This window comes from Alosa sapidissima, chromosome 10 (assembly GCF_018492685.1).
Source record: "Alosa sapidissima isolate fAloSap1 chromosome 10, fAloSap1.pri, whole genome shotgun sequence".
NCBI classification, from domain to species: Eukaryota; Metazoa; Chordata; class Actinopteri; order Clupeiformes; family Clupeidae; genus Alosa; species Alosa sapidissima.
In genome coordinates this window covers 14,138,042-14,152,236 of record NC_055966.1, presented here as the reverse complement: position 1 = coordinate 14,152,236, position 14,195 = coordinate 14,138,042, and the positions used below count along the sequence as shown (strand labels likewise).

Here is a 14,195-nt window from a genome sequence, read left to right as displayed (position 1 = left end):
CAAAGCATGGTTGAAACATAGGAACCATTGTGTTGTTTTGTCAGGTATTCGTTGGTTGAATTATGGACCCTTTCAAGAGAGTTCCATTATCAGCATCATAGTTGGCCCCACAAGACTTCCTTTTTAACATTCCATATGTTATCTTAATGTAGAGGAAGTAGATTGGGGCCCAAATAGAACGTTCAAGCATTGTTTTTGTTTTTATTGTTGAAAGGGTCTATAGATACATCAACTCTGACTTTACAGTGGAACACTGAATAACACAATCAATAAAGCTGCAGTATAAGCCAAAAAAGGGTACATTTGCTTAGAAAGTCCTTAGAATACTAGGATATATGTGAATGCTCTTTTCTTTCTCTATTTTGTGCTTTTGGATATGAGTTATGCAATATTCCAAATCTTCCATCATGCTCATCGATAAATGCAATTTGATTATACAGCGTATCCAACGTATTTACCTTGATTTATTAAATAAGTGAAACCTTTTCTGTATCCTCGGAGTAACACAACTGAACTTGAAATGAAAATGAATGACCTGTTTGGAACTGTTGTCATTGGTGACAAATAGGCCTCATCCATTGGAGGCTTTGTGTGTGGCTTGGCACCTGTACAGAATGTAAAGAGCTTCAAATAGCTGATTTCTATCGGTGTCTTGGTGCTTGCTGTGCCCAGGCTGAAAGCATGTGTGAAGCAAGAGTCAGCTAACTGAACTCAAACTAGATGTGCCATAGGACGCAGAAGCAATATGCCATAATAAAACTCATCAGTCATAAAACAATCTCTCTTTGAAAAACAGGCAATCGTTAAAATAAAGACAAGGGCGTGGAATGGTTTTTATGATGGCCCACATACCAACACACACACACACACACACACACACGCACACACACACAAACACACACACACACATACATACCAACACAGAGCGTAAGTCTGTGGCTCTCAGTAGCAGATAAAGGGCAGACATCCTGCCCTTGGACAAGACAAAACTGTGAGACATACACCTGCAAGTTTCTTCTTCTTCCCCCAGGCAAGGCTCAGGTGCCCAGAGCCGGAGGCGCTCTCTCCTGTTCCCAGCCTAACGAGCCCTCCCGACCCACAGGAGAGTGAGTGAGTTCAGACCGCAGCTGCTACCTTCTCCACCCCTCAGAACCACCTTTATATTACAGTCGCTGTTCAAGGTGCTGAAAGGGCCTGGATTGCCTGCAGCGCTGTCCAAGGTCCTGCACTGTATTGTGCTGCGCAGTCTTGTGGGTCTTGCTTATTTAAAATGTGATGGAAACTGAAGGAAAAACACCTGCCTGCACTCAGAGGTCTCAAAGAGAGCATCACCTGTGTGTTGTAGCCAAAGCCCTCGTTTTCTGTGAGTACTTTCCCGCTGCGGAGGTCAGATCAGGTCGGGTCAGCGATGTGTTGGCTTTTCAAAGCAAAGGGGAAAAAAAGAAGAGAGAAGAAGGGAAGAGATGAGCCTGATGAAAGTGAAAGTGTCCGGAATTCGACTCGATTTGTTTTTGTTCTTCACCACACCAGAGAGCGTGGCGTGCACTGGAGACTGTGAAATAATGGCATCTACTCTATTCGTTCACCTTTGATGATGTCAAGGGGAAAGCTCATGAAATGACCTGCAGCAGATGGATGAAGAGGTCAGTGGCTGACCGGAATGCAGGAACAGCAGCCGAAAGGAAACCCTCCTGGCTGAGGCAGCCGTTTCAAAAGAACTCTCTCCATGATAAACGACTGCATCCCCACCGCACACGCACACACACACACACACACACCTCATCTGGTCTTTATGATCTTTATTACAGTTGAAGTACGTGCTCCCCGTTTTTATCTCCACCCATCGTCTGCATCTCCAGCTCAGTGCAGGTGCTGATGAGCACGCAGGGGCAGGGGAAGGGGAAGGGGTGGGGGCAGACACGCAGGGACCGGAGCAGACAGGCTATTTTTCGCCTCTGCTGCGCTGGAACACAGAGTCCTACTAATGGGGAGCAGGGCTGCCCGGAGGCCACTGCTGCCCGTGGGTGGTTCTAGTGTAGTCTAGACAGACATATGAAGGGAGGGAAAACACAGAAACGCACACACACACACACACACAGGAAAGATGGAGAAAATGCAGACATTGTGACAGGAGAGGGAGGGAGGGAGAGAGAGAGAGAGAGAGAGAGAGAGAGAGAGAGAGAGAAATGATGGGTAATGAGAGAGATATGGAAGAAGAGGTGTGGAGAGACAAACATACAAATTCATAGAGTAAAGAAAGGGAGGGAAGCAGTCTGAAGGAGAGAAGGAGGGAAGTGGGGGTAGTGAGGAAGCATGATGTGTGCATGGCAGCAGGCTGGGTGAAGGGGTCACTCCTGCCTCATCTATCACGGTGACCCAGCGGCCGGCTAAATACCTAGCCCCTGTGCCGCCATCTCTTCCCAACACGGTCACTCTCCCCGACCCCCACAGTTCTCAAAGCTCCGTCAGTACCCCCATTAAGTGGCGGGGCGATCCAGGACGCAGGGGGTGCGGTGGGGGCAGAGTGAAGCTGATGACTCCAGCTCAGTCACTCTCATGTCACACATTAACCTCTGTGTGTCCTGCGTGTCAGCTCAGGCAGCCTTATCGCGTCTAAAAACAACAAAGCACTTATCTACGGAGCCGATGGCACAGCAGGCCTTTAGGGTGAGAGCACTACTGTTGCCAATTCAGCTCTCGCATGCGATTTTACAGAGGAAAACATAACACCAAGGTCTTCACTGAAAGAGCAAATGCATCCACCCACCCAAGGTCACCAAATCACCGTCTCTGTCAATACCAGCTTTTTCAGTCAGGGGCCCAGGTGGGGGCAGAACCAGCTTCCGAACTGTGAAGCTGCCGCGCCACCCTTGGCTGTGTGATGAATTCTTCAGCTTGTCACAGGTATTTATTTTGCCAATATGTAAGCATGGGATGGTAAATGGAGAAGCCTTATACAGTATATATGTCATTTTGATTCCAGACTGTGAAACTTCTTATACATAAGGAGACATAAAATATTGTAAGCGTCAATAGAAAGTAAGGTTTTGAAAAGGTTTAAAAACATAACTATTGTGATATCATGAGGCTACACGGCTCTCAGCGGGACAGTTCAGCAGTGCAAGGACACAATGGTATAATACAAGGAAGGTTTTTAATAAAGTTCTTGGGAATTAACAAAAAGGTATGCCAAGTTCAAAAGGGTAACTAAGGATACGGTTGATCTTTCAACAGTCAAAACTTAAACAATGTCTCTTCAAACGTGAAATCATAGTCCCATTCCCTCAGGTAAATATCTTCTTTGGAAAGCGGTCTTCAGCCTTACTTTAGTCAGCGCCACAGCCCGTGGCCAATCCGGCGGTAAGTATTCCAGTCTTCAGGTAAGTATTCCAGTCTTCCAGTACTTCACGTGAAAGTGCCACTTCGACAGTCTGTAGGTCCTCTGAGAGCACAACTTGGAGCTTGTCTCGCAAACCCCACTCTGACACCAACTGTGTCTCTGGACCTTAAAAAGCCCTTCAGCTCATCAGGCCCTGATCGGTCTCAGGTGTGTTGGGATATCGTGTGTTTGAGGGGTGGAGTTTCCAACTCCACCAGCAGATGGAGCCAAAGCTGTCCGTGACTGCAGCCATCTCAGGGGAATGTAGCGCCCCTCCAGAACGCAGCCTCTCGTGACATCACACATCCCCCCCCCTCGAGACCGACGTCCTCGCCGGGGTGAAGGAGGCGAAGAAGACGTCGCGCCGGGAAAGGGCATCCGCATTGCCGTGGCGCTTGCCAGCCCTGTGAACAACAGAAAAGTTAAACGCTTGCAAGCTCAAAAACCATCTGGTAACCCTACTGTTAGTCTCCCGGTTCCTGGCCATCCACTGTAGAGGGGCATGATCAGACACCACCGTAAACCGTCGTCCTAGGAGGTAGAACCGCAGGGATTCCAGGGCCCAGGTTACAGCGAGGCATTCCTTTTCCACAGTGGAATAGTTCTTCTCCCTTGGAAGTAGCTTCAGGCTGAGGTAGAGAAAGGGATGTTCCTCACCGTCATGTGCCTGGGCGAGTACAGCACCCAGACCCACCTCCGAAGCATCCGCCTCGACAATGAAGTCCTTCTTGAAGTCCGGCACCACCAGGATCGGACTGGAACACAGGACTTGCTTCAGGTCGACAAAGGCTGCCTCCGCCTCGGGATTCCACCTCACCATTTGTGAGTGGCGTTTGGTTGTCAGCTCTGTTAGAGGTGCAGCAATGGTAGCAAAATCCGTAATAAAACGTCTGTAGTAGCCGGCTAGGCCCAAAAACGACCACCTGTTTTTTAGTGATGGGCCGTGGCCAGTCCTGTATGGCCCACAACTTGGCTTCCTGAGGCTTGACCAACCCCCGCCCAATGGTGTACCCCAGGTAGTTCGTCTCGCTGAAGGCCAGTCTACACTTCTTGCCGTGAGCCCTGCTTCCCCGAGTGAATCAATCACAGCCTGTACTCGGGGTAAGTGGCTGGCCCAATCGGGACTTTGTATGACCACATCGTCCAAATATGCTGCTGCGTACCTCTTGTGGGGTGCGAGGACCCGATCCATCAAGCGCTGGAACGTGGCAGGCGCTCCGTGGAGACCAAACGGGAGCCGGGTATACTGGTAGAGCCCCCCTGGTGTGGCAAAGGCAGTCTTCTCCTTCGACGCCGGGGTCAGGGGCACCTGCCAGTAGCCTTTGGTGAGGTCAAGGGTGGTTAGGAAGCGAGCATGCCCCAAGGAGTCTATTAAGTCATCAACACGAGGCATGGGGTATGCATAAAACTCAGACACTTCATTTAATTTCCGATAGTCATTACAAAATCGTACCGACCCGTCTGGTTTGGGAACCAGTACAATGGGACTTTCCCAGGCACTTTGGGACTCTTTGATCACCCCCAGCTCCAGCATCTTCCTTACCTCCTCCTGAATCACCACTTTACGAGCCTCCGGCACGCGGTAAGGGCGCTGGTTTACCGTTTTGCCAGGCATGGTGCGGATCTCGTGTTGGACCACCTCCGTGTGCCCAGGTAGGGAGGAGAAGACATCTCGGTTGCGATCCACCAACTCCAGGGCCATCTGCCATTGATGTGGGGACAGGCTTGGACCCACCTGGACCTCTTCTCTCCCTGGTTCCTTGGTCTCTGTGGGGGGTAGACAGCTGAACAACGCCTCCCTGGCGTGCCACTTCTTTAAAAGGTTAACATGATAAATCTGCTCAGGCTCTCTTTTATCAGGTTGCCTCACCTTGTAGTTTACGTCTCCCACACGTTCAATGACCTCATATGGCCCCTGCCAGGTTGCCAGGAATTTGCACTCCACGGTTGGCACCAGGACCAGCACTCGGTCCCCGGGCTTAAACTCTGTGTTGAGCAGATCTATTGTAGGAGGCTTGCTGTTGCCGTTGAGCAGTCTCCATGTGTTCACGCATCATGGGATAGACAGCCTAAATTCTCTCTCTCATGGCCCCGACATGCTCGATCAGGGTCCGCTGTCGGCACGGTTGCTCCTCCCAGGCCTCCTTGGCGATGTCCAGCAGTCCTCGGGATCTGTAAGACAGCAAGAGCTCAAAGGGTGAAAAACCAGTAGACGACTGAGGTACCTCTCTCACCGCAAACAGTAGGTACGGTAGCAGCTGATCCCAGTTGCGCCCATCTTCCCCGATCGCCTTCCGCAGCACAGATTTTAGAGTTTTGTTAAAATGTTCGACTAGCCCGTCTGTCTGGGGGTGGTAGACCGACGTTCTCAGCTGTTTGATTTTCAGCAGAGCACAGAGTTCTTTCATAACCTTGGACATGAATGGACTCCCTTGGTCTGTCAATATCTCCTTCGGGAGCCCCAGACTAGTTGACAGAAGGAACAACTCCTTGGCGATCTGTTTGGACGTAGCCTTCCTCAGCGGGATGGCCTCAGGATATCGGGTTGCATAGTCCAGGATGACCAGAATGTACTGATGTCCCCTGGAACTCTTCGGTAAGGGCCCAACGATGTCCAGTCCAATCCTCTCAAATGGGCTCTCGATAATGGGCAAGGGAATGAGCAGGTTTCTATATGTGGGCTTTGGCGCCACCCGCTGACACTCAGGGCAACCACGACAGCAGTTCTCTATCTCTTTGTGCACTCCTGGCCAAAAGAAGCGTTGCAAGATCCTTTCTTTCGTCTTCTCTACCCCTAGGTGGGCCCCTAGCGGGTGGGTGTGTGCTAGGTTGAGTACGGTGGCCCGGTGGGGCTATGGTACGAGGAGCTGTTCATGCTCCTCACCATTTTTCTGTACCACCTGATACACTAACCCCCGGTTTACTGCAAAATGAGGGTAGGTAGGGCTCGTCCTATCCCCTAGCACCACTCCCTCGATCACCTGCACATTTTTCAAAGCATTTGCAAGAGTGGGATCTTGTAACTGGGCTGTACCATACTGGCCTGGCACTTCCTGGGACCATGTTCTCTTCCTCCGTGTCTGGACCAGTCTCTGAATCAGCCTGGGCACCTGCCATCCCTGCAAGAGCACAGGCTGGAGTGAGTGGTTCTGAGGGTTGTATTTGCGTATTCTCAGGATACGTCTTACCTCTCCGCTTCCGAGGTACTCGGGTCAGCCTCTCCTGAGTCTCCCTCCACAGTGGGTGAAAGGCTGGGCAGTCTCGTCCAATTAGGACAGGAACGGGTAGGGAATCAACCACACCGGCCGTCGTGGATGGTTCCCCTGGTGGTGGTCATTGCGAGTTCAGTGGTGGGGTAGTCTCTGGTGTCTCCATGGACACAGGAAACCGGGAGGACTTTCCATGGGGTCAGACACGATGAATCCACCAGATCCTTATGCACCAGGGTGACCCGGCTACCGGAATCTAGCAGAGCTTCCACATCATGGTGATTCACAGTCACCGGGCAGGTGGGGGGTCGTTCTTGGGCGCCATCTACGACTCCCACGAGCGAAGCAAAAAGGTGGGCAGGTAGTGAGCTGGAAGACTCAGCAGTGGGCATAGGCTCATCCGCTGGTTTCCCACACTGCCAGGAGATGTGTCCCATCTCCCCACACCGGTAACACTGTCGGGTTTCACTCTCCCGGTGTCCTCTTCCTGGTGCCGGCTGGTTTCTGGCTCCCCCTGGAGCCTGGACAGCTCCTGAAGTGGCTGGGTTGGACCCCTTGGGGTTCTTTGGACTGGCTCCTCCTGTCTGTGGCGGGGACGTACTCTGGGGCTCCTTTCTGGAAGCCCGAAGCATCTCTGCTGTGGCCTGGTACCTTTCCACAGCTTCCACGGTTAGGTCCGCTGTCATCAAGGCCTGTTGACTAATGAGCCGTTTCGCCTCATAAGGCAGGGCCCGTAAGTACTTGTCCACCACAACGGCCTCCACTATTGCAGCTGCCTTACTCTTCTCCGGTTCCAGCCATTTCCGCGTGATCCGGACAAGTTCGTGCATCTGTGCACAAGGAGGCTGGTCTGGTTGAAAGGTCCAGCTGGGGAAACGCTGGGCCATGCCAAACTTGGTGAGCCCACTTCTGCTGAGGATCTCCACCTTCAGTGCATCGTAGCCAGTCGCCCGGTCAGAGGCCAGGTCGCGGACAGCCGTGGCCTACTGGTTAGGGCTTTGGACTCTGACACCAACTGTGTCTCTGGGCCTTAAAAAGCCCTTCAGCTCATCAGGCCCTGATCGGTCTCAGGTGTGTTGGGATATCGTGTGTTTGAGGGGTGGAGTTTCCAACTCCACCAGCAGATGGAGCCAAAGCTGTCCGTGACTGCAGCCATCTCAGGGGAATGTAGCGCCCCTCCAGAACGCAGCCTCTCGTGACATCACACTATGTCGAAAAGAGTTCTGTGAAGGTATATTCTTTGTGTTTTGTTGGTCAAGTGAGGTAATGTAAATCTAAAGAAACACATTGGGGACAGCCGTGGCCTACTGGTTAGGGCTTTGGACTGGTATCCGGAGGGTTTTTGGTTCGATCCCCAAACAGTAGGAATGGCTGAAGTGCCCTTGAGCAAGGCACCTAACCCCTCACTGCTCCCCGAGCGCCGCTGTAGCAGGCAGCTCACTGCGCTGGGATTAGTAAATGCAGAGACCAAATTTCCCTCACGGCATCAAAAGAGTATATATACTTACTATAAATACTATATACTTATATACATTGTTTTATTACTGTAAGTTGCGTTAGACTGATGACTAGTATGGACATGAAGTGAAGGGAGAAAGCAGAGATGTAAACCATTTGCATTTGGAAGGCGTGCATATCATGACAGGAGGTCAGCTGAGCCATATGGGAAAGGAAAGCAGCTGATTGTGGAACTGGAGGCTTATTCTATTAATTATCCACAATCTCTACTTATTACTGCCAAGTTATGAAGTCTCCATGGCAACCAGGAAGAAGGTACATCTGTGTGGCTACCTTTTTTTCTCTGCAGGGGAGCAACTCTCTCTCTCTCTCTCTCTCTCACACTCTCTCTCTCACACACACACACACACACACACACAGACACACACAGACACAGACACACACACACACACACACACACATTCACACACAAACATACACACATAAAACTTTATGTTTGGAGAACCGTGAAACTTACAAAGGTGCTCAAAAGGCTCAGCAGACTGGGCACCTCGCTGCGGTCGGTGAGTCAGAACAAAAGCAGTAATCTCCGGAGATCTCCGTTAAGCAAGATGACTCATGAGCCTCAGGCTTCCTCGTGCCACCACACAGGGTGGTGCTGTCGCGTCCCACAGATGAGTGAGGCATGTCGGCGCGCCCTCCTAACCCAGGCAGCATCCAGCATGGTGCTCTGTTGCACTAAGGGGTGATGGATAGCTGCTGGGACACAGAGCTGGGGCAGCTTGCATGGAGACGGACTCATACTGAGAGAGAGAAGGAGATAAAGGAGTCGCAGGAGCATGTGTGTCCATCTTTCCTCCAACAAAGTGTGATCTATTTATCCCTATGTGTGTGAGTGTGTGTGTGTGTATGTGTGTGTGTGTGTGTGTGTGTGTATGTGTGTGTGTATGTGTGTGTGTGTGATCACATGGGTACGTGTGTGTGTGTGTGTGTGTGTGTGTGTGTGTGTGTGTGTGTGTGTGTGTGTGTGTGTGTGTGTGCATGTGTGTGTGTGAAAGAGAGAGAGAAAGTGAGTGTACACAGAATTGTTCATGTTACATGTTACTGTTTCCCTTAATGCTGTCAATGTTCTAATTGTTATGCTGTTTTGCTTGTGCTTTGGCAACACTGTACCTACAGTCATGCTAATAAAGCAACTTTGAATTGAATTGAGAGAGAGGGAGAGAGATTGAGAGAGAGACAGAGTGATGGGTGGGGTGTCTGTGTGTGTGTGTGTGTGTGTGTGTGTGTGTGAGAGAGAGAGAGAGAGAGAGAGAGAGAGTGATGGGTAATGACAAAGAGAATGATAGAGGTAAAAGAAAGTAAAGAAGGACAGAGATTAAGAGCGACAGGAGAAGACAGAGTGAGAGCAGGGGAAGTTGATGGGGAGATTTATAGAGAGAGAATGAGGCAGACGGGAGGAGAGAGAGAGGGAAAGGTACAGAGGGAAAGAAAGAGAGAGAGAGCGAGAGAGAGGTGATTTCCCCTGCCGGCGGCGCTGCTTGCTGCTGTTTGTCAGCCTCCTCGGCAGCAACAGTCACTCACTCCGGTTATGGATCCAAGCAGCAGTCAATCGACGTGCCAAACGAGCCCGCTGAGGTGCTACTGCAGGATATGACCAACCACTCCGCCTCCTGGGGGGGTCCCCAAAGCCGTGGCGGGGTTGGGCTGATGGATCAAATGTCGCGGCAACAACAATCAAGTGTTCCAGAGCTGCACAAGCGCTGTTCCATGCTCTGCATCTTAAGTGCAAAGTTTATGTTTCCATGGTGTTGACTGGCTCAGAGCTTACACACATGCTCTTGGTTGTTGGATGATGTCTGCTCTCTCTTCTTTGTACATGTACATGTATTTAAAATAGTGTTAAGTGGTTTTCAATAGCAAAACAAATAGCAACTGCATACACAACACAACCCACCAACCTATCCCAGTAAATCAAAATCTGCACTTACAGCATTTTTGCGTGTCTTGGATCAGGAATGCTTTTACTTGTGACAAATATGCTGCAGCCTAGTGAGGCCAACCTCATCTCTCTGATGAACCCCAGACAGTGAGGCCAACCTCATCTCTGATGAATCCCAGACAGTGAGGCCAACCTCGTCTCTCTCTCTGATGAACCCCAGACATTGAGGCCAACCGCGACCCTCTCTGATGAACCATTGCCTCCTCTGGCCACTCTACAAAGCACTCCACCTCCATGGATGCCTCCCACCTGCTTTATATTCTTGTCATAATTTATTTTCCTTTTCCCCCTCTTCCTCCTCCTCCTCCTCCACTGGTCACTAGCATCTGGACCTCAAACATGAAGACCGGCGAAGCTGTGAGCTTTTCTGCTCCAATGAAGCACCATCTGCCAAACAATTACCCACCGATAAAACAGCTTTCACCAGCCCCCCCATTCCTGAATAAACCAGTTAATTGGTATTAAATGCAATTACTGTTGCATGTTGAGTGTTTGAACAGCTACAGGTATGTTGGGAGGATTGTACATCACATATGTATCAAACAAAAGGAGAGAAAGGCATTACGATTCTTATACAAGAGTATAAGCACGCCAAAAGAAACAACATAAACATGACTCTGCACTAGAGGACATAAACATGACTCTACACTAGAGGAAACCTGGTAAAGGAATTACTAATGTAATAAATTATCCCTAATGAATCAGGAAGGATTCATGCATGCACACACGCACACACACGCACACACACACACGCACACACACGCACACACACACACACACACACACACACACACACACACACACACATACACACACACAGAGAGAAGGGTTCATGCACACACACACACACACACACACACACACACACACACACACACACACACACACACACACACACAGAGAAGGGTTCATGCACGCACACACACAAACACACACACACACATACACACACACACACACACACACACACACACACACACACACACATACACACACACACACACACAGAAGGGTTCATGCAAGCACACACACACACACACCATTGCAAGGCTCAGAAGATTGAACTCTATGTGCTAATAACTCAGGCTTTGCTTGTCACGTAAGGTTTGCTCAATGGTCACTACTATTATTTATTTTTTATTGGAAAAAATTGAGATGAGCATTGAGTACGCTCTGGCCAGGAGGGTAGCATACAAAGTACAATAAACAACCCTGGCACAGAAAATCCAAACAGAATCCACATCAAACCCAAAAACAGGAACAGACAGATTGATATAGTGTTACACCCCCCAGGGTGGTCATGCTGAAGCATTCGTTTCATTTTATAAAGTGCTGATACAAATTTAATCCAAACCCCGCGCTCCCCCTCAGAACTCACACCATTCAACCATCTCATCTTTTACACCTGCAGGCAGTTTGCAACAGCGACGGACAGAGAGGGGGAGTTCCAGTCTCTTATATTGCTGTAGGCTGTGTGTGTGTGTGTGTGTGTGTGTGTGTGTGTGTGTGTGTGTGTGTGTGTGTGTGTGTGTGTGTGTGTGTGTGTGTGTGTGTGTGTGTGTGCGTGCGTGTGTGTGTGTGTGTGTGTGTGTGTGTGTATTTGTTACGTAAAAACCTGGCACAATGGAAAATGGTCAGTCTTGCCCAGCATAATTGTCATGTTTTGGATAGATACATATAGCATGCTTTTTCCCACTCCACTCCATAAAAACAATTTTAGATGTAGCCTTCTCAATCCTCTCAATCAGCACAACATAATTTCAGTATCAACTCCAACAAACCCCTTCTCCCCAAATAATAATTTAAAAAAACCTAATCATGGTTCCCTTCCAATATTCTTTGCCCTGCAGGCCTCCAGCACTGTAATTGAGGTCACTGCTCATTAAACAATTCTGGTACACATCCCTAAATGAGATGAACTACTCTGTAGCTATTTGCTGTAAGCGATAAATGCCTGGACCTTTGTGAATGCATTACACCGGCATGTAGATGAGTCTGGTCCACTAGTGGCTTCCCGCTGACCCCCACTGAATCCCGGGGGGACGGCCTTTACACAACCCAGCCTCTCTCTGAAAACACTGATACACCTAAATGACAATTACATTACTATGGACATTTTTGATATGCATAGACACTGAATATAATATTTACTTGTTGTTTTTTGACAAATTGCATGAGCACTGGCTTCATTTTTCACAGATTGTATTTATTGTGCTTTGTTTATTAAAGCACATTGATCATCTCAACACAGCATCAGTCTGAATCCTTTATCATTGAAATTGTGCTTGTCTTGGAGCATACTGTAGTTTTCAGAAATTAAAATAAGCCTTGTGGATCTACTTTATTTAAAAAAAACACATCACTAGACTGGGCTCATCTTAGGGCATTCCTTTTTAAACTTAGCAATTCATCTAACATGGTGGTAGGAGTCCTGTTTTAATTCATTTGCTGTATAACTGAATCACAGCAACTACATTCAGATTATTATCATTTGCTCAGCCGTTATGTGAGTTTATCAGTATTACACACACAGATTCACAAAAGCAGAAAATGCTTCATTTTTATACCAGACTCTCAGCAGAGAGTCCACTGCTTACTGTTCCATTAGCCAGCCTATCCTGGGGGACCTGCTGTTTTCTGGGACATTTCCCTGACATGCCTTTGAGTGGTCCTGTTGTATATTCAATTCATGTACAGAGAGAGAGGTCCATATTTTGATGTGTAAGTCTGCGTAACTTGGGGGACAACCTACTTCTGGCAGCCTACTTCCAATAAAGCCTCGCTAGTTAAGGCTCTGAACTTTGATGGAATCCTCCAAGCCTTTTGTAAATGTCAGCCAAATGGTGCATATGGAAAGCCATGTTCTTAGAGACTCTTAAGACTTTTCCCTGTAGGGTAGCCACAGCTTTCAACAATGTGATTTAGAAAAAAAAATACTTGGAAGGTTAAAGACAATTATTTGTCATCACATGTTTGGCATTCAGCGTACAAACAGCAGTCATTCAAAAATGCACAAATCTTTCTTTGCATAATTGCAGCTGGAGCAGCTCTCCACTTGAGAAGTACAGGACCTACCTATCGGCATATGTTAGAAAATGAGCCAGCCCTTCATGTTGATGGTAAGATATGCTGAATATGATATTTAGTTTTTATTGACAATACATTTCATTTTAAACATCATAAGATAAACCACCTTATTTCAGTACTTATGTGTCAAAAGACAAAGTGCTTGATCACTGGAGTAAAGAAGGAGCGAGAAAGAGAGAGGGGGGGGAAGAGAGAAATAGAAAGAAAGAAGGCGATACAATCTCCTTGCATTGCAGATTTACAGATCTGTCTCGAGTTTATGTGGTCAAAATGGAGAAGAGAATAGCGGCCTGTTTACAGCATCATAAAGCTTTCTTTAAAATCCCAAGGACTTGGCCACCCTGGCACCATCCTAGTCCCCCATAAAGCTTACCTTAATGCCATTCTTTAAATCCGATGAAACATTTATTGATTTCGCAGCAGATCTGCCTTCATCTGACCAGGCTGCTTGCTGAGGGGAGCTGGGCTCACCTGAAGCCACAAGAGTCCATGGTAGGAATTTTACGCCTCGGAAGACATTGTCGAGGACAGACGGGCAGCTTCTCAGGATAAGCCATTGCATTTTGTCTAGTCTATGGCCAGGTGAGAGTGTGCTTTTTATCGGATGGATGCCTGTGAGTGACCGAGGCGGCTAACCAACGATTTGAAATGTTGGCTAGACGTAAGTGGAAAATAACTTGCAGGAGAAGTTGCAAAAAAAAGACAGATTTGTCCAGCCATCTTGCAATAATAATAATAATAGCACCTAACCCCTCACTGCTCCCTGAGTGCCGCTGTTGTAGCAGGCAGCTCACTGCACCGGAATTAGTGTGTGCTTCACCTCACTCACTGTGTGTTCACTGTGTGCTGAGTGTGTTTCACTAATTCACGGATTGGGATAAAGGCAGAGACCAAATTTCCCTCACAGGATCAAAAGAGTATATATACATACTATATATATACATATACATACTAATTATAATAATACATTCATAAATAGTAAACAAACAAACAAACAAACGAAAACAGAAAAATATCTATCAAGTCATTGCACTAAAGAATTTCCACAAAAGGGCTTGCT

The 14,195-nt window shown here is 48.3% G+C and overlaps 1 protein-coding gene across 1 annotated transcript; it reads right to left on the bottom strand.

Annotated features, from left to right (window-relative positions):
• Positions 1 to 6,431: 6,431 nt before the first annotated feature.
• On the bottom strand, positions 6,432 to 13,626 carry LOC121720953. The gene is made up of 4 exons (XM_042107470.1): positions 13,607 to 13,626; positions 8,753 to 8,849; positions 6,568 to 7,571; positions 6,432 to 6,498 (listed from the first exon to the last, which is right to left on the bottom strand). Exons 1-3 carry the CDS (start codon positions 13,624 to 13,626, stop codon positions 6,672 to 6,674), a joined length of 1,017 nt encoding a protein of 338 aa, XP_041963404.1. The 3' UTR covers positions 6,432 to 6,498; positions 6,568 to 6,671.
• Positions 13,627 to 14,195: the final 569 nt, after the last annotated feature.